This window comes from Mytilus edulis, chromosome 12, assembly GCF_963676685.1.
Source record: "Mytilus edulis chromosome 12, xbMytEdul2.2, whole genome shotgun sequence".
NCBI classification, from domain to species: Eukaryota; Metazoa; Mollusca; class Bivalvia; order Mytilida; family Mytilidae; genus Mytilus; species Mytilus edulis.
In genome coordinates, this window is record NC_092355.1 from 77,295,929 (window position 1) to 77,316,930 (window position 21,002).

Sequence of the window (21,002 nt, forward strand, 5' to 3'; positions counted from 1 at the left end):
TTATATAATTTAAATATCGGAACAAAAAAGCGCAAAATACAGAATATAAATGTCAATTAACAATATGAATGTCCGACTTTCCGGCAACGTGGTTTGACCACCAAACTCTGAACGAAGGATGATATAATCTACATTTTGGTGTTGGGATGATCAAAATTTTGTGTATATGCTATATAAAGGATTAGACCAGAGACATATAATAGTATCGTGCGGCGTTTCATATCCTTAATTAAAATTCCCTAATTTAACTAGTGGGCTATTTGGCAGTTGCTTGGATTTCATTTTTCATGTGAGATTGAGATGAATTGGGTCGATATGGCAGTACAAGAAATTTGGGACGATCCACAACTGGGGCGAGTTTTAATAATTCACTTGTTACGTCCAAGCGAGAACGTGCCTGAGGAGTAAATAAAATAACATATTTATAACTTATAGAATGATACAAGCACTCAAGCAGTAAATTGTAAAAGATGATTAATAAAATTCCCCACTATGACTTCCCTGTTATACAAAACATAACGGCAGTTCTTAGATCTAACAAGTTCATTGATTTACATTTCTTATAATTATAAACGTACGTTGCATGTATGAATATTAACTATTTTTCGGTATTCAACGTTTAAAAACTGTTCAGTGTTTACTCGTTTATTTCATCAGGCAGAATTTGACTTTGTATATATTTAATCTAAATTATAGAAGACAGGTAACTAAATCGTTATTTTTTTTCTTGGTCTATATAAAGAACGACATTTTACGGAGAATGAAGGAGTGGAGTGACAGATTCCAACTGTCAGACGAGACATATTGCAAATTACAGCAAAAATTTTACCAGTTCTGTATTTAAGAATTGAATGCTTCTTTTTGTAACTTTATTGGGGTGTTAAAGCGTTGACTGAAGTACATTTTGTATGAAGCGCGGAAGCCCATAGATTTCAGTGAAGCGGTTGTTGGACAAATCAAATAAAAAAAGTGATAAATCAAATCAATTCATTTGGCTTATTCAAAATCAAAAGATCTATGACTATGCATGTTGCATGATGTAATATGACATGTAATATGAGGCAGGCATTACCTGTAAATGGGGACGAAGTCTGTATGAATTATTTTTTTGTAACTTAATTATTTGTCAAAAAAAAAAGAAATGGAAATACCGTAACGTTTCCGATTTTGGTTCTGTTGTTAGGGATTTTAGTTGTGACGTTATTTAAATTATGACGTCATATGCAATGTAAACAAAGAAACGCTATCATTAGGTAACGTTTTTTCATATCAAGGAATTATTAAAAATGAAATTGGTATTGCGCGTTTCTTCCTATTTTTACTAGACTGATAAATATATATTTTACTCAAAGTTTCATACAAACGAGACCGGAAAAAGGAAGTATATTGTACATTTCTGCGCAGGTCCGGGATTTCAAAACATGACATAAAAAAAATTGAACGATTTTGAGTTCATTAGTACAATGGAAAATTCGGGAAATTTTCCCGAATTTTTTTTTTTTATTGAATTTTCTACTGTAATTGGGGACTTCGTCCCCATATGAATGAAGACTGTACACTTTTAGAATACTTCAGATATTTCATTAACAGTAGATTTATATATACATGTATATGTTCCAGACCATATGAGTATTTGGACTACGCTTACGTTCTTGACCGTATACCTATAGCCTCACTGGACACAATTACGAACGATTTTTGAACTTTAATTATTTTTTTTCTTTGTAGAATACTTTTCTTGAATTGTTTGTACCATAGAATTAAAGATGTATGAATGCTTTTCATTTTGAATCATAACACACATAATTTTCTATTTACGTTTGGATACTTTGGTAAGATTTTCATGACCTGGTTTTATGGGTCAAGCAAGCCCAATATGGACGCAATTACAAACGGCACTATATTTATATATCTGGCAGAACAAATCAATGACAACAATCTAAATTTATGAAACATACATTAATCTTATCTTAAACACATTTCCTAAGAAAATAAGAAGTGTAATATGGTATTTTACTTCAAATTCTTCAGCAGTAGTTGAAGACGAAATTAGTGACAAAAAAATTTCTTTGAAAAGGAAATAATTCAGATTTTTTGTTTTTATGCAAGTTCTTTCACCTCAGAAGCACTGAATTGTCTTTTTAGTTAGTGAACCTATGATTTTAATTTATATTTAACCTTTACTTTCGGAGTTCTTGGGACTTTTCAATAAAAATACTTTTTTCTTCTGACAGTCTGACAATGCTCAGGGTCAACCGAGTCTGAGAAAACGTTCATTTTTGGATTATTTGGCCAAGATAAAGGGTATCACGCATATGAACAGATTCAGGAGATATTTTTCTATCTATATAATGACAAAAGAAGGCAATCTGCCCTAGCTTGTGTGCTTTATTCATGTAATTTCCAAGAGTAGGAGTCATTATTTTGACATTTACGAAACTTAATTTTTCGTCGTCTGCAACATTAACAAAGTGCACATGAACTTTTTTTTCGTGAAAACACAAGTAATGTAGTGGGTTTTTAATTAATAGAAACATTTATTAATTATCATGCATGAATATTATATAAGGGGGCAAACATTAAAAATCGTTCGTAATTGTGTCCAGTCGTAATTGCGTCCGGTAAGGCTACTCATACGTCCATATTCATGAGTATACAGGGGTTAATAAATCCACTAGCCCGACGCCCGGGACTACAACATTTAGACCTCGGGCAACCAAGACTTGCAACCCAAAATGCCAGACGGACTCGTAACAAAAAATTCTTGGCGTTTCTAAAATTGAAAGGGGAAAATTCCCTGATCACTTTTCTATCTTATCCAATCAGATTCAACTACGTCATCCGGGATTCCCAGAATTTGAACTGATTTTGTACAAGTTTTAAAATAGAACAAATAACTCGGGGTGGACATGGTGGATCTTGTACTTTCCGTATCCATGTGTCAGTACAGGGGGTGGTATTGTACATTGCTTATGCAACCTAATTTTACCTCCTTTTGATTAATTTATTGCAATATAAATGTGAATCCCTTTTGACAGCAGAAACCTGACTTTTATCAGATATAAATTTGAAACATGTGCTGATAATTCTTTTACACAAACGTGATGATGATATTGTATCTGATAAAACCCCCTCTAATCCTTTGACATACCCACGTATAGCAGTGGTCAAGACTTGTATCATCCCCGGATTTGGTCAACTCATTTTATCAGAATTTTCAGTGAATATTCATTTATCGATTGATTGAGTATATGTATATATATGGTAATGGAATATTTTTTGCTGATATAAGTTTTGAATATCCAATTTTGAAAAATCTACTGTACAATGCTGTGAATGGATAAAAACTGTTAAGTTTATAGAATTCATTGTTATTGCAGCAAACTTTGAATTTGTAAGGCATACTAGGGCTAGCAGGTCAGTTTTGTTGGGCTAGTAGTTCTTCCAACATGGCTAGTAAAATCTTGCAACCAATTAGCCCTGGGCTAGTAAGCTATAACAAAATTTCTTAACCCCTGGTATATGGTCCAGTACAAGCTGACCATACATGTGATTGGATCATATGAGTTATGTTTAAACAATTTATCACAATCTTTATTTTTAGTTTTACAAATAGTTATTATTACAATTAGATGGATAAACTGAACAAACAAACAATTGAAAATGAATGTTTAATTGTATATCTGAATCCTACATCAAGTAACATAAAAAAAAATTACATTTAAAAATGCACATGTTTGCAGTTCATTCATGTTTCTTTACATTTGCATTTTTGTGTAAATTAAGCTGCTAAACATTCTAAAACAGCTGTCCTCCCATATTATGTTTACTTCAGATATCTTCAATTTCAGTTTACTGTTCAAATACTCATATGGTCTGGAACATCCATTATCACTGTACTATTATGCATATTTTAGGGGCCAGCTGAAGGACACCTACGGGTGCGGGAATTCTCGCTACATTGAAGACCCATTGGTTGCCTTCGGCTGTTGTTTGCTCTATGGTCGGGTGGTTGTCGCTTTGACATATTCACCATTTCCTTTCTCAATTTTATGTATACATTGAATGAAAGAAACTCTTAGAAAATATCAATGTAGTTTGAAAAATAGAAGAAATGAAAAAATTATATTTTAAAATCAATCAGGAGTTGTCTCCCATAGACTTAGGACTATAAAATTATGTAATTTTTTGCAGGTCACAGTGGCGCTCAAAATGTCTTTTTTTTTGCCAAAAAAATATGGTTCATAATTGTTATGATTAATTGTAGCTCAGATTTTGAACACCATGATTGGTTAATAAAATTATCTTATCTTATTTTATACATCATTTACATTGTCAAAATGATTGTGTATTTAATTTTGTACGACTTTGCCCCCCGCAGAGCTATAGAAAAACAGTACATTAACGGGTGTTACACGGACTCTTTTTAGATGATACACAGACTCTTTTTAGTTGTTACACGGACACTTTTTATGAATAGAATCACTCGTGCATGATAAGTGAGTTCATGGGCACTTTAACTTTCAATTAGATTTGAACTTTTTGGTTCACCGACTTATTTCCTGTCTTTTTATTGAACAAAATATTTACGTTAGCATCAATATCTTTTTTCAAACATTTCCAGTTAACATGGTTAAATACTATTCATATCAGTACACTTAGGTATTAGACATTTAATTTCAAAGGGGGGGGTGTATATATGGTTTTCTCCTAAAATAGATATTTTTATCCCAAATTTTATGAGAAAAAAATTATTATGGTCAAGCAGATGACAAACTAATGTTTTGCATGATTCCTGATTTTCCAAATACCGTTAATAGTGCTAATTTAAACAAAAACATTTGGGTGATGGCGTTGAAAGTAAATAGTTAATATACTCACCGCCTCCTTCATGAAGCAAAATATTCGGTCAATAAATGTTTTCTTCAATATATGGACATGAATAGTATTTTGGACAATGCTGAAAGTAAAGAAATGATGATACTTACGTGTATATTTCAATAACAATAAGACAGGAAATAAGTAAATAAAAATCAAATCTTATCAAAAGATAAAATCCTTATCCACTCACCAATGCAAGATTGATCCTATAAACGAAAAGTGTTCATGTAATACACGTCCAAATAATAAGCAGCAAATCTAGAAGAAAATCATTCAACTTATGTCATCAATTTTGGGCGGTAAGCTGCGATTGGATCATATATTAACACTTGTTTAATCCCGTTCAACACTTGCAAATCTAGAGACGATGTGCTGTCTCCGTTGTTAAACGTGCTGACCGTACTGTGAATTACCTGAGCATTTGGAGTTGTCTCCCATTTACTTACTTTCGTTTTTGTTTACATCATGGACACCGCATGGAAATTTGTTGCTATATGTCAGCACAGTGTAAGTAATATACGACATCATACATTTATTTGAACTTCTCTTATATGGACAACATCTGTCATATGCATAATCGGTATAAATTATGCTTCCAATGGACCAGGCAACCGAAATGCTACCGTTCAGCAGCCGACCTACTTTGAACCTACGAAAACTTACCACAAACTATTACCGGAGTATATTTACCTTATAAACAGTCCTACACATTGATTTATTATACTTACCTGAACTATTTACCCGATTTTTTGTGAAATATTGTGACACAGTGGAACTCTGTTGAAAAAACAATCTATGGAACGCCAATTTAACACTAACAGTTTACAAAATATAGACATTTGCTTGATTGTGTGTTTTATAAATGAAAACGAGTATTTTATGTTTACTTATGATGTTCTTTTTATATTTTGTAGCTTTTTACCATAAAGTTTGAGGAATAAAGCATTTAAACTCAACTGGTTAGCTTACTGTTATTGCAAGCGACTTTGTGACAGACAGTACAGTAAAAAGACTTTTACACATATAACAAGGAACCAGGTCAGGAATACTATACAGGAAGGGACTATTTGTCAAGCCTACACAGTATTTTTGGAAAATCAAAATGGCGGATTCAGGAGACAAAAACACTAAAAGAGATAGGACGTTAACAGACAAAGGAGAAGACTTGCATCAGTCTAATAAAGCTGCATATTTATCAAAACTACAAAAACTGTGGACCAATATCGAAGCATTGATTTCTGATATAGAAAACCAAACAACGCTTGAATCATTACGTGTTTTAAACGATAAATTAAATTCCATATATGTCAAATATACAGCCACCTCACAAGAATATACAAACTTTTTAGTACGTACAAAAACTAACGAGAGTCAAAAGGAAGCTGAATACCTGATGGATGTCATCAAATCTCACAATATGGTAATAGACAGTGCTCTGAAGCAAATATTCACGAAAACTAAAACATTCACTTTGCAATCAAAAGCATCCTCGCATAGATCAGGTAGGAGCAGTGCTAATTCAAAGAGAAGTTCCATTTTAGTTCAAAAACGTGCGGAACTTGAGGCATCAAAGACAAAATTAAAGTTTGCCGAAGAAGAGGCAAAGATACACAAACAAAAGGCTATGATTGAGGAACAGCAGGAGTTATCAAATGCTAAAGTGTCTAGACAAAAAGCAGAGTTACAGGTTGACTTAAATATGCTTGTTCAAAAGAAGGAAACCGAAGCAGCCAAAGTCGAGCTGGAAGTTTACGAGGCTGAAGAAGAAGTTCGTAGTGGTCTAGCACTTAGTGAGTACGATGTCAACCAAGATATTAATGTTGTTGAACGTACGAATAAATTTGTTGAGGAGCAAGTGAAAAATACTGTAAATCAGCCTACAGAAAGAGAGGATTTAGTCACACCTATTCAAAGACAGTATCCTGACTTCGTACCAACTCCACGTAATTTGATGCATACTGCTCGTGTTCCACCTGCAAACACAGAACAATCAATCACTTCAGAGTTTACCAGATTCTTACTCAAGAAGGATCTACTACTGACCCGTCTCAGTAGTTTTAACGACAGACCAGAATTTTACACACTATGGAAGTCTACATTTCTTAGTATTATGCAAGAGCTAAGTGTTAACACCAGTGAGGAACTAGATCTTTTGATAAAGTGGTTAGGACCGGAATCCAGTAAAAATGCAACAAGTATTAGAGCTTCAAATCACAGTGATCCACAAAGAGGACTCAAAAGAATCTGGGAGCGCTTAGACGAAAGATATGGGAGTCCAGAATTAGTAGAAGCTACACTAAAGTCTAAATTGAAGAACTTTCCTAAACTAACAAACAAAGACCATAAAAAACTTTATGAATTAGCAGATATTTTGGGTGAAATTGAATCTACTAAATGCAATGAAAAGTACAGCTCATCATTAGCTTACTTCGATTCTTCTACAGGAGTTCTGCCAATCGTTAACAAGCTTCCTTATGGGATTCAAGAGAAGTGGACCAATCATGCAGTGATATATAAAAAGAAGAATGAAGTCACCTTTCCACCTTTCTCTGTATTTGTGGAATTCATCAGAGACATGAGCAGGATTAAAAATGACCCTTCTTTCTTCTACGAGACGACAAATCAGCATGATAAAACAAGTAGGACGTTGCCAAGGAGCACAGCTGACAGGTCCTTTATTTCAACTAGAAAAACAGATGTCTTACCGAACTCAGATTTGAATAACAACAGTATTGAGAAGAAATGCTCATTTCATAAAACGGGCGGTCATACACTGAACAATTGTCGGGCATTTAAAGCCATGTCTATAAGTGAACGTAGGAAGCTATTAAAGGAGAACGGGATATGTTTCAGGTGCTGTGGCACGAGCAACCACATGAAGAAAGATTGTAAGGAGAGTATAAAATGCTCAGACTGTGGAAGTGAAAGACACGCTACAGCATTACATATAGAAAAAGGAACACAATTGTCTTCTCCTGTTTCCAATCACGAAGGGGAGATTGAAAAAACAGATGTGTCATCCAGATGTACGCAAATATGTGGTGAGGGTTTCAGTGGGAAATCGTGTGCAAAGACATTGCTCGTAGATGTTTACCCAGATGGTAAGCCAGAAAATGCTATAAGGACATATGCAATTCTAGACGACCAAAGTAACAGGTCGCTAGCCAGGTCTACATTTTTTGACATTTTCGGATTGAACGGAAGTTCTATGGAATACACTTTATCTACATGTTCAGGAAGTACTGTCAACACAGGAAGGAGAGCTTGTAACTTTATTGTGGAGTCATTAGATAGACAATCAAAGTTAGAACTCCCAACATTGATAGAATGCAACCAAATACCTGATCAGAAGGACGAAATTGCTACAAAGGAGGTAGCACAGTCATACGCTCATTTACATGACATTTGTGGATTTATTCCGAGTTTGGATGAAACTGCATCAACCCTTCTGTTGATTGGAAGGGATTTACCAGAGGCGTATCACGTGTTTGATCAACGCATTGGTCATAGGAAATCTCCATACGCCCAGAAATTACCATTAGGATGGGTAATTGTTGGAGAGGCATGCTTGGGGAAAGTGCATGCTCCAGAAGTAGTAAATGTCAACAAAACATTCGTATCTGGAACCAGCAGGGAGTCGATCTTCAAGGCTTGTCCAAACAACATTAAAGTTATGGAAGAAACACCAAGCGACCTCGTTTTAAACGACCAAGATGATTCATTTGGAATGACCATATTTGAAAGAACAAAGGAAGACAACGAAACAGGAACGTCAGTAGAAGACAGAACGTTTTTGGAAATAATGAACAAAGATATGCACAAGGATAAGAACGATCATTGGATAGCACCACTTCCTTTTCGATCTCCACGACCTGTTTTACAGAATAATCGTGCACATGCTTTATTCAGAGCAAGAAACCTAGATAGAACACTACAAAGGGACGTTCTTAAGAAATACCAGTTCACTGAATTCATGCAAGGAATACTAGAACAAGGACATGCAGAGTTAGCGCCACCTGTAACAGAACACGAAGAGTGCTGGTATCTTCCAGTTTTTGGTGTATATCACCCGAGAAAAAAGGACAAGGTGCGCATAGTTTTTGATTCTTCATCGAAGTACAAGGGGATATCATTGAACGATGTACTCCTCACAGGTCCGGATCTTACAAACAACTTGTTGGGTGTACTTCTTCGCTTTAGAAAGGAGCCTATTGCCATTACTGCAGATATACAGCAAATGTTTTATTGCTTCCGAGTGACAGAGACACATAGAAATTTCTTACGATTCATATGGTACAAGGATAATGATCCCAATCAGGAACTTATAGACTATCGAATGACGGTACATGTGTTCGGCAATTCGCCATCGCCAGCAGTTGCCACATTTGGGCTGAGAAGAACTGCTGAGATCTCCGAAACTGAATTTGGGAAAGATGTTAAAGATTATGTCGTTCGGAACTTCTACGTAGACGACGGGTTAAATTCACTACCAAATAGTTCTCAGGCTATTGACCTCATGAGGCGAACACAAGAGGCGCTCAAGACGAACGGCGATCTGAGGTTGCATAAAATTGCCTCAAACGACGTCACAGTTATGTCTGCATTCTCTAATGATGACTTAGCTAAAGATTTGAAGGACATTAAATTAGAACCGGAAAACTTACCTGTACAAAGAAGTCTAGGCCTATGCTGGAATCTGGCCTCTGATACATTCACGTTTGATGTATCAACCGATGAAAAACCCTACACGAGACGAGGAATATTATCTGTTGTGAACAGCTTGTTTGATCCTATAGGATTTTTGGCACCAATAACGGTACAAGGGAAAATGTTTCTGCGTAAGCTTATTTCAGGAACTAAGGATTGGGATGAGCCGTTACCGGAAGAACATCGTACAGAGTGGGAAACATGGCGAGACTCATTAAAAGATCTCCGATGTTTACAAATTCCGCGTACATATGCAACGGGAGGATTGTCAGCAGCTGTAAAGAAAGAGCTACACATTTTTTGCGACGCATCTGAACAAGTTATAGCTGCAGTTGCTTATTTGAGAACAGAGTCTAGTAGTGCAGTCACGGAAGTCAAGTTTGTCATTGGAAAGGCTAAAGTGTCACCGATACACAGCCATACTATTCCCCGCCTAGAATTGTGCGCGGCTGTTCTAGCGACTGAACTGTATGCAATAATTAAGAATCAGCTAGACACATATATCGACAAAGCTGTATTCTATTCGGATAGTAAAGTGGTATTGGGATATATCCACAACCAAAGTAGAAGATTTTTCAAGTACGTCAGTAATAGAGTGGAACGGATCAGGAGTGTGTCGGCGCCTGATCAATGGACTTATATTCGCACGGACTTAAACCCTGCAGACTATGCTACTAGGCCTTCACATGCCTCGCAGATCAAGAACAGTTCCTGGCTGATTGGACCAGATTTTTTGACTAGGAAGGATTTAGATAAAGGAACTTCATCACAGCACATTATACCAGACTTTCCGTTGGAAAATACAGACACTGATAAAGAGATAAGACCATTAGTTACAGTTAGCAAAACGAATGTAAATGACATTGCAAAACTAGGATCGAATCGCTTCGAAAGATTTTCATCATGGATGGCATTAGTCAGAGCAATCGCAAGACTAAAGCACTTTCTTTCAACCGTTTTCTCAGGAACCTTTCATGGATGGCATAGTTGTGTAGACTGCAAATCCGTTCATAACTTTGAAGAAGCTCAGAAATTCATTATCCGTGTCGTTCAACGTGAAGCATACGATAGTGAACTTTCTTGTCTAAAGGAAAATTTGTGTGTGTCTAAGACCAGTTCAATACTTACCTTGAATCCTGTTCTTGACAATGATGGATTACTTCGTGTAGGAGGCAGACTGAGTAGGGCTGATATCAGTTCTAATGAAAAGAATCCCATTATTATACCAGGAAAGCACTATCTTGCTACCCTTATAGTTAGATATTGTCACGAGTTGGTCTTCCATCAAGGGAGACACTTCACCGAAGGTGCTGTACGAAGCGCTGGATTTTGGATAGTTGGAGGAAAGCGAGTCATATCGTCTGTAATTTTTCAATGTTTCAAATGCCGCAAACTTCGAGCAAGAGTGCAAATTCAACAAATGTCAGACCTACCAGTAGACCGTCTCACGCCAGCTTCTCCGTTTACGTTCGTTGGCTTGGATGTATTTGGCCCTTGGAGTGTAGTAGCAAGACGAACAAGAGGAGGTTTATCTCATAATAAATGTTGGGCGGTTCTTTTCACCTGTTTGACCATACGAGCTATACATATAGAAGTGATTAATGACATGAGTTCTTCTTCGTTCATAAATGCGCTAAGGAGATTTATTGCTATTCGTGGACATGTCAAGGTATTTCGCTCAGACAATGGAACGAATTTTGTCGGATCATCAAATAGTTTGAAAATAGATGTCATAAATATTGAACATGGCCCAGTGAAAGATTTTCTGCTTACAAAGGGAAGTGTTTGGATTTTCAACCCGCCACACTCCTCACACATGGGAGGAGTGTGGGAAAGGATGATAGGGACAACTAGAAGAATCTTGGATTCAATTATGTTGGAAACAAAAGCAAAGGATATAACCATAGAAGTTATAACTACTCTGATGGCTGAAGTATGTAGCATTGTTAACGCTCGCCCGATTGTTTCAGTTTCAAGTGATCCCGAGTCTCCAGAAATCTTGTCACCATCAGCTCTATTGACTCACAAGACGGAATCGGCGGATGACTCCTTCAGCAACCTTGACATCACCGACATGTACAAGGCCCAATGGAAACGGGTTCAAGTGATGGCTGAAATGTTCTGGAATAAGTGGCGACGGGAGTATCTACAGACACTACAAACTAGGCGCAAATGGCAATCTGCTACTCCGAATCTTTCAGAAAACGATGTTGTCCTTCTTAAGGATAAAAGCGCCCATAGGAATGAATGGCCAGTCGGAATAGTAACGCACATCTTTCCGAGTGAAGATAAGATGGTAAGAAAAACTGAAGTTCGAATTATGAAGGATGGAAAACAAACGACTTACCTGCGTCCGATTACTGAATTGGTGTTACTGCATTCTGCATCTCAGTGAAACGTACATTTAGGCATAGGATTAATGGACAAGTGTATATATTCTTTATCTTTTCTTTGAATAGTGATATCTGGGTGATATCAGAAGGGGAGTGTGCTGTCTCCGTTGTTAAACGTGCTGACCGTACTGTGAATTACCTGAGCATTTGGAGTTGTCTCCCATTTACTTACTTTCGTTTTTGTTTACATCATGGACACCGCATGGAAATTTGTTGCTATATGTCAGCACAGTGTAAGTAATATACGACATCATACATTTATTTGAACTTCTCTTATATGGACAACATCTGTCATATGCATAATCGGTATAAATTATGCTTCCAATGGACCAGGCAACCGAAATGCTACCGTTCAGCAGCCGACCTACTTTGAACCTACGAAAACTTACCACAAACTATTACCGGAGTATATTTACCTTATAAACAGTCCTACACATTGATTTATTATACTTACCTGAACTATTTACCCGATTTTTTGTGAAATATTGTGACACAGTGGAACTCTGTTGAAAAAACAATCTATGGAACGCCAATTTAACACTAACAGTTTACAAAATATAGACATTTGCTTGATTGTGTGTTTTATAAATGAAAACGAGTATTTTATGTTTACTTATGATGTTCTTTTTATATTTTGTAGCTTTTTACCATAAAGTTTGAGGAATAAAGCATTTAAACTCAACTGGTTAGCTTACTGTTATTGCAAGCGACTTTGTGACAGACAGTACAGACGAGCATGAATTAAAAAAAATCAAAATATATGCCTGAATATATATAATATTAAGACAAAATCCATTTTTTTCATAAACATTTCATTCACTATTGAAATAGGAAATTCATTCTTTTGATACATTTTTATTGTTATCGAATTTATATAAGTGGCGGATCCAGGTCCAAATCCAGGACAAAACAGATGGGGGGGGGGGTCCAACTTTATGTCCCCATTTAAATGCATTGATCGTCCAAAAAATGGGTTGTTTCAACCCCTGCGACTCCACCACTGAATATTAAATTCGTGTATTTTGCAACAAACGCGCGACCTTTACAATTTTTTTTATTGGGGGATGGAATGGCACATCGTACATTTTTTCATCAAAAATAAAAACCACAGCCTCTTTATTTTAAAATGATTAGACCTCCCCCTCTCCGCTTTCCGTTTCATTGATAAAAATCAAACGTTATCTTACTTACAATGTACCATTAAAATATTTCTTTAATACATTACCTTTTTACGAAGTTGCATTTTAAAAGTTTAAAATGCGTACAACATTCATCTTTTACTTTAAATGGTTTTTTATTTTTTTTTATCGAATTATTAGATTCCTGATTTTTTTTTCTTGAAAAAAAATCTTGGTTGAAGGGAAATGAAAAAAAATGTGTTGATACTAATATGATAACTTACATTTATTTACTGCTTTATGGCTATCTAAGTTTCTCAAATGTTTAGTCTTGCTAAAAGTATTATTACTTTCTCGAAACGTCGTACAAGTCAGATAAAAAACAAAAGTAACAAAAGAAACAGGCCGGTTACAACCAGCCGAATAGTTTTTCTGCACTTGTAGTCAGGTCAAGGTCCTCGGCTATGACCTGACTACTCGTGCAGAAAAACTATCCGGCGACGGTTGTTACCGGCCTGTTTCTTTGTTACCTTTGTATTTTATCTAATACAAGTTTTAATTTTTGAATCACTTCTGTAAGTAGTTTTATTTTAATTACCATCACTAATTTCAACACCCCTAAAAAGTGATTTTTTTGTTGGTAACAATAAAGTATTATAACATAATCTGTAAGAATAACATGATTAAGGGGGCTCTAAATCAAATTTATTTTTAATATACATTTTTTGTACATGTAGGATTTCGCTATTTTTTCTTTAAATAAACTTTATCCCATTTTCAATGGAAAAGTTTAATAAAAATATGGGGTCAGCGTTCATTTTAGCTCACAATCTGCCTTCGAAAGAATCATGCCTTTTTGTTACAATAATGTTACTAACAATGTTGCTGCCATAGTCTCAATGTCTCAAATACATTGTGTACTCACCCCTTTTTTGTAGCATGTAACAGTCAACACACATACATTTTCTGTTTGGCCTTACTTGTATAATTTTTTACAAGACTTGTCATGCTTGGAGTTTAGATTAAAAATTTCAAGTACAATTTTTGCAAGTACATACATGTATCAGTGGTCTTCATAACAACTAACATTGTGAAGGTAAACCAGCAGTACCAGTTGCAATGAATATTGTCGGGTCCTTCAAGTTCCCTTTTAGTTGACCCTTATAAAGTATGGCATATATTTATCACAGTTTAATAGACAATTATCTATTTTTAGATTGAATCATGTCAGACAAACTGGGAGCATCAGGTCAAGATAAAGGGAAAGATCAAGGGTCAACACCAGGAAAAAAGAAAGACAGAAAAACAAAAGGTGGAAAGGGAGGTAATTCAGCTGGTGATGGTAAAGGTCAAGGTCAACAGAAAACAGCAGATGGTAGCAAATCTCCCAGAGTGGCGACAGAAGATAAGCCCTCAGATGTAACCAATCAAACAGACCCAAACAAAGGACAAAAACCTAAAGGACCACAGAAAGCCCCAAATAATGGTAATCAGACTGATCCAAACAAACCACAGAAAAGTAAAGCAGAATTAAAGGCAGAGAGAAGGGCATTACAGGTATAACTATCATGACTATAAACAGTCAGGGGACTTACTTAAATGAGTGATTTTCTAAATCACTGATTCAAGTAGCATTATTTTCATAAACATGATAAAGGTTGGAATTAAGAGTTGTCTTTCTTTAATAATCACCTATTTAAGTAGTACAAAATAATCACTAGAAGTGATTTAATTTTAATGTAGCTTTAAATATAGAATACTAATGATCCAGGGACTAATTATGTTTCTAAACTTATCAGAACCAACATCTGTGTTGTCCAGGATGACCAGGTCATTTCAGGTGATGACCTTGTACTTAATCTAGGATAATGACATAAAAATCACTTGTTTAAGTATCATACCTTAATTTCCTTCCCAAAAATCACTTCTTTAAGTATCATTATTTTAATAACCCCCACTAATTTCAACACCCCTGAACAGTGAATTTTTTATCGCCAACAGTAGAATTTTATTACATAATCTAAAAGATGAAACCTTGAAATTTACAGGAAAAATACTCCCACTGCTGGGAAAAATCTGTCAAGAAAGTATCAGTTCATTATGTAAAGCCATTATTACAGCATTTTTTTCAACCAAAAATAGAATTTGCAGCTAAATGATAGCATCAAAGGCATAAACCTTGCTACTTAAAAGAAGCAAAAAATACATTTTTTTCAATTTTACTAATGAAAAGATATTATTTAAACCTATATATGTGCTTGAAATTTTGTTAAAATTACAAAATCAAAATTTGAGACAAAACTTCAAATTTTCTACTCAAATAAGTGATTTAAAAATCACTTACATAAGTAAGTCCCCTGACTGATAAACAAGATATAGTTATAAATTTCGAAAGTCTTGTTATATGTCTTTCACATGTTTTATTTTAGGGGAAAAAATGTGACAGGAAAATTCAAAGTCTTTGCAAAAATATAAATTTACCTTTTAAATTTGAATGCCATTAAATGTATACAACATTACCTAAAACCAAAATAATAAATAACAATTTTTTTGTTTAGTTTCCAAGAAATAATGGCAATAATACATTTTTTTTGTAAATGCAAGCAAGATTATTTTCATTGCTGGAAACTAATGAATGAATGATGGACACATGCAAGATTAAAATGCTGTTATGACAAAGTTTTTTGGGATTCTGAACTTCATAATTATTCAGTCATCCAATTAAAAAACATTCTATTTATATGCATCCCTGAAATAGTTCACAAAATATCCCCCATTACTACATTTAAGTGCATGAGCTAAACTCCCAAGTTTGATTTTAACACTTTATACACACATTTTTGCAGAGTTGATTTTATTAAGAGAGAAAAAACAGAAAATTTATAATCATATAAGAAATTGGAATTTACCTTTTGTATTTATTGATATTTTTCAAAGGACTAAATTTTAGTATGGTAAGATATTATCTAATGAATTAATGATGATTTTATATTATTTTATATTTGTAGGAACAACAGAGGGCTTTAAAAGATCAGAAAAAAGAAACTGGAACTTCAAGCAAGGATACCAGCTCTGCTTCAGGTAAAAAAAAAAAAGGATAAGTACTAGCTTTGACTTGGGGAAAAAAAGTCCTAGTAAACATACAGTGTTCTAGCAAGGATTTGAAGAGGGTATGGTGCTAGTCAGGAAACTCTGATTGTCATTTAAAAAAGTGCAGATATTTAAGCCACAAAATTTATTAGCATATATATACAGTCCGACAAAAGTTAAGCCCCACCTATTTTTATTGCATCGATTTTTGATCGAGCTTCATCAACTATGCAATGTCTGCTTATAAATGTTTAAAAAGAGATTTCTGGTCCTTAGGTTAGGATACCAGTCATGGTCTATTGAAAATTTTGCTACTTCAATATTTTGATGTTTAAGTTTGTGATAAGATCAGTTTTATAAGCAGAACCACAAGATAGTCTTATGGTAATGAAATGACATTTGACATGTTTGATATGCTGTTGTACAAGCATTAACACATTTCCAGGGAAATTATTTGGTCCTGCTCCCTCAGGAGCATAGTTTACATGTTTAAGTTGCTGATTAGGTCAGATTATGAAAAACGATTATGTTACTGAATGATATCTAATATCTCATTGAATCAATTTGAGAACGAACTTGCCATTTAGGCCACTTAGATACATGCTATGACATACTTCACCCTGAAATATTGATATATTTGCCTATTTCAGTGGCTAAGATAGAACCTAAGAGAGTTCCAGACCATTTAATGGCTGACGATGTTCAAGCGCAGAAAAAGATGGCCAAGAAATTAGAGAAACAGAAAATACCACAACGCACAAAAGTTCAGCGTCAAGTCCGGCTGTTTGAACATCTACACCAGTATGAGAGGGAGGTGTCACTCACGCAAAGTTTATCGTGAGTATTAATGGTGTGTTAGTGAGAGGGCTCAAATTTTACTATGAGTATTTATGACTTATGAGTAAGGGGCATAGTTACACGAAGTATTCCATGAGTATTTACAGCTTATGAAAAAGCCTTGTCACTAACAGAAAGTTATATGAGAGAATTTATGACTTATGAGTGAGTTTACTGTGACTAATGAGAGCAAGATGTCACAAACACAATGTTTATCGTAACTCACATAGTTTTTTTTTTTTTTTTTGTAACTTATTTTTATTTCATCTGAAAATACACCAAGCATTGTGATACATAAATATATAGATAATTCATAATACATGTATTGATACTAAATTTTTCAATAACAGTCTAAAATTAAAAAGTTGTTATAAATTTTCTACTCGATCATACACATCATTTATCACTCTGGATTAGAATACCTGAATATGCTGATAAGTTTAATGATGGCATCAGTCTTCTCCTCTAGCCACATGCATCACTGCCTATACAATGATGTTGAACATGAGATGTACCAGGAGAGGCCACCAGAGATCATTAACAGATAACATGTTGGACAGAATCACATAATAAATGTCAACCTAAGCCAAGGGGAGATAATTCAAATACAATCAAACGAAAACAAGTATATCAATATATAACAATATCAATAAAGATAGATAGTACTTTTAAGATGCACACAAATCACTGTCCAGTTGTGATGTGCATCAACATATTATTTATTCTACATGAATTATTATAAAGCCTTAAGTAAGTACAAAATAGAAAGATCTCTCCTCAACTCACACACAGTTTACTGTGGGTTTATGGCTGTCACTAACTGAAAAGTTAATTTTGAGGTCATGGATCATGAGAGCAAAGTGTCAGTTCAGTTAGTTTTTGGAAAATGACGCAGTCATTGTTCCATAACTGCCGACCTGAACTTCATTACATTTCTCTGCCTACCGCGCTTGGTTTCGTATTTACTATTTTCCATACAAACTGGAATCTGCTTGTGTTATCATTATGCATGATCATTGTGTAGTTATCAGCCAGGAACCAGTTTACACTCGGTTTCATATTTACTATACAAACTAACTGGTTTCTGCTTGTATTCCACTACACTCGAACAAAGTGTTGTAGTTTGACGGGAACCAGTTTAGAATTTGTAAACTACAAAACGTGATCGGTTATTGTTCATTCCGTTTTGGTGTTTCATACCGACTTATATGGTTTGAATAAGCTTAAGACCCTTCAAACATTAATGTGATAGGTATATTAAAGACTGTTTTACAAAAGGATGGAACTGTTTTACTTTCAAAGTCGTACTATAGTGATATCTGTCATGTACGGATTTCCACTCTCACCGGTTAATTTCTTCTTTTACACGTGCTTTTGAAACTTCCTGTTTAAACATCGCAAGTTTCAAAATTGTTATTTGAGTGAATTAAACTTATTTTTACAATCATGAAGCGTTCCAGAATCATTTTCAAGCAGTTTCTTCTTCTCTTTGATGATGGAAAATAGGTTTTCTCAAGAAAATACCGCAAACGATCGCAGAGGAGTTGAAACGTACAAGTCAAGTCGGCACCTGGTTAAATTGGTATCTAGTCAAATCGGCATCTATTTGACGTCAATTCGGCATCCAGTAATATTTGTTATAATATTTTCTATTCAATTAATTAATAACTGTTACCAAGTACATAGTGAATATGTTGTTGTGTATTTACGTAAACAAGGAAACCAAAGTGAATATGTTGTTATGTATAAAGGTAAACAACGAAGCCCTTACCCAACTGTTGTTCTAACAATTAGACAATTATTAAAATAAAATGGAAAACTATGAGTCCCTTTCAATAAATCAAACTTTCATGCCAAATAATTAGCAAATTTAAGGTGTTTTTTTTTCAGTAAAGTTTAAACCGCATTAAACCAAAAATCCCGTAAAATGCTCAACTGGTTAAAATAATGCATAAAAATATCCAATATCTCATGTATTAGTCCAAATAATTATGACGTCTGGCAAGGATATTTTATTTTTTTTCTGGGACGCCTGCCTACGACGCTCGTAGGAAGGCGTCCCAGAAAATAATTAACATAGCCTTGCGGTCATAGGAAGGTGTCCCAGAATAAAATTAAAAAAGCCTTGCCAGAAGTAATAATTATTTGGACTACTCATATTATTACATTAAAAATACACCAAAAAAGTCATTTAGTTGAGAAAAATAAATAAATATACAAAATGTACATGAACATCCAAAAATGTGAAAGCTAGTATTTAACTCTTTTCATGCTTTTTGCTTAAATACTGAAAAAATTCTGGCAACCCCTTTCTTATTTTTACTCTTTTTGCTTAAAATACTGTTAAAAATATATATTTAACATGGGTGACGAATTGACTATATCAGGTGTCGATTTAACCAGGTGCTGATTTGTCCAGGTGCCAATTTAACCAGGTGCTGGTTTGACTAGAATTCTTTGACAAATGTTTGAAATTACCTGAGTTTCATTAGACCTTTGATAACAGTAACAAAAAGATTATTTACTTAATATTTTGTGGGAGAAGGGGGTTCAGACTGTGGTATCAGGTCTGTTCGCGCCCAATACACTTTCGCACCCTACACGTTCGCACCCAAGGTCCGTTCGCACTCTACTCATTCGCGCCCAATTTTAATTCAAATTCAAGTTGAATAATTGGAAAATCATGATTGTTGTTTTAAATTGCTTTGGTGTAAATACTGAATGTATTTATAGCTTGGTATGAGTAAAACATTGAAGATTTTAAAGGAAAAACACAAAAGATAATTGTTTTTAACAGCTTGGTCCCTTTGATCTGAAACAACGAAGCAATAAAATATAGGAACCAAAATATAGCAATCCACTATTATAACCAAAACATGATAAAATTTATTCAACACACAGAAAAAAACATAGTCAGAATCTCACTTTATTTTGAAACAAGTCAATGAAACAAAGTTAAAGCAATACATTAACCAAAACATGATTAAGAGTTATTCAACACAAAATAAAACGTTGACAAAATACCACTTTATTTAGAAAGGATTATTATTATTTTTAACAATACCCTATCCAAAACATGATTAAGATTTATTCAACACTTTATTTTGAGACAATGACAACAATTATACTTATAAGAAAACACTTGCTTACAGAGTTATTAAACACAAAACCAATTAAGATTGGGTGCGAACATGTAGGGTGTGAAAGTGAAAGGGGGCGAACATGAGTGGGCGCAAACGTGAATGGGGCGCGAACGTGAATGGGGCGCGAACGGACCCGGATTCAGACTATGTACCAGTGAGAAATATACAAGCCTTTCTACGGTATTTATTTGTACAAATTCAGGTAGTCTTGACCTATTCATTTATCTTAAAAAAACAGCCAGTTGTCACCTTCACTTCACACACACACATATACAAGTATCAATTATATGCTTACGAGACATGTTGCATTGTTAAACTAATTAAGGTATGTGAAAATCAAGACTTGCATAAAAACTATCCCAATATTAGAGACAGTGGCGTCATTTTTCTTCAAAGCTTTCAGCTCTTTGATTATAGCAATGAATGACTTTAGTTTATGTTGGGTGTATGGCTGATAAGGAGTTGCTGTCACTTACACTAAGTCAAAGTCTTTATAGGGTACTTTGTGTTCTCAATAACTTTAAATCTTGTACACTTGTTCTTTATGAATTTAGTGTTAAAATTAGGGATGTCAAAAGATCTGAAATTTGATACTCGGATATTCGGTCATGATACTCGAGTACTCACGAGTACTCAGATGAATCTTAAACGTATATTGAAAGGTTAAGATTTTAGCTTGGATGCAGTATTTTTGTTATTACCTTTTCGTAAACATGTTAACGAAAGACAAACTTACTACAAACATAGCTTGCACCTCTGTTTGTTGTGTCATTTAAACAATGAATTACTGACCGCTGTTTCTTTAAATAACCTATCATAATAGCAATTATTGT

The 21,002-nt window shown here is 34.6% G+C and overlaps 2 protein-coding genes across 4 annotated transcripts in view; both read left to right on the forward strand.

The window, feature by feature from the left end:
- Window positions 1-568: 568 nt before the first annotated feature.
- LOC139497208 (translation initiation factor eIF2B subunit delta-like) overlaps window positions 569-21,002 on the forward strand; it is a 33,137-nt gene continuing 12,703 nt past the window's right edge. Inside the window, exons 1-4 of one of the 2 annotated variants that reach the window (XM_071285324.1) lie at window positions 569-672; window positions 14,298-14,656; window positions 16,108-16,180; window positions 16,840-17,026. In XM_071285324.1, the coding sequence (XP_071141425.1) occupies window positions 14,324-14,656; window positions 16,108-16,180; window positions 16,840-17,026 (593 nt within the window). In that variant the 5' untranslated portion in view covers window positions 569-672; window positions 14,298-14,323. Of the gene's footprint in view, window positions 704-14,297; window positions 14,657-16,107; window positions 16,181-16,839; window positions 17,027-21,002 lie in introns of both variants that reach the window. The other variant, XM_071285322.1, reaches the window with a different exon arrangement.
- Window positions 5,255-12,663, forward strand: LOC139499184 (uncharacterized). 2 transcript variants are annotated; one of them, XR_011658142.1, is made up of 3 exons: window positions 5,255-5,388; window positions 5,796-12,214; window positions 12,622-12,663. XR_011658142.1 is itself a non-coding variant. In XM_071287864.1 (2 exons), the coding sequence occupies exon 2, from the start codon at window positions 5,984-5,986 to the stop codon at window positions 11,981-11,983; it is 6,000 nt and encodes a 1,999-aa protein (XP_071143965.1). In that variant the 5' UTR covers window positions 5,255-5,388; window positions 5,796-5,983; the 3' UTR covers window positions 11,984-12,663. The 2 variants fall into 2 exon arrangements, 1 of the variants encoding a protein (XP_071143965.1); XM_071287864.1 differs by having other exon boundaries at window positions 5,796-12,663.

Coding starts and splice junctions, on each gene's coding strand:
- LOC139499184 (XM_071287864.1), top strand. CDS start 5,984: ATGGCGGATTCAGGAGACAAAAACACTAAAAGAGATAGGACGTTAACA.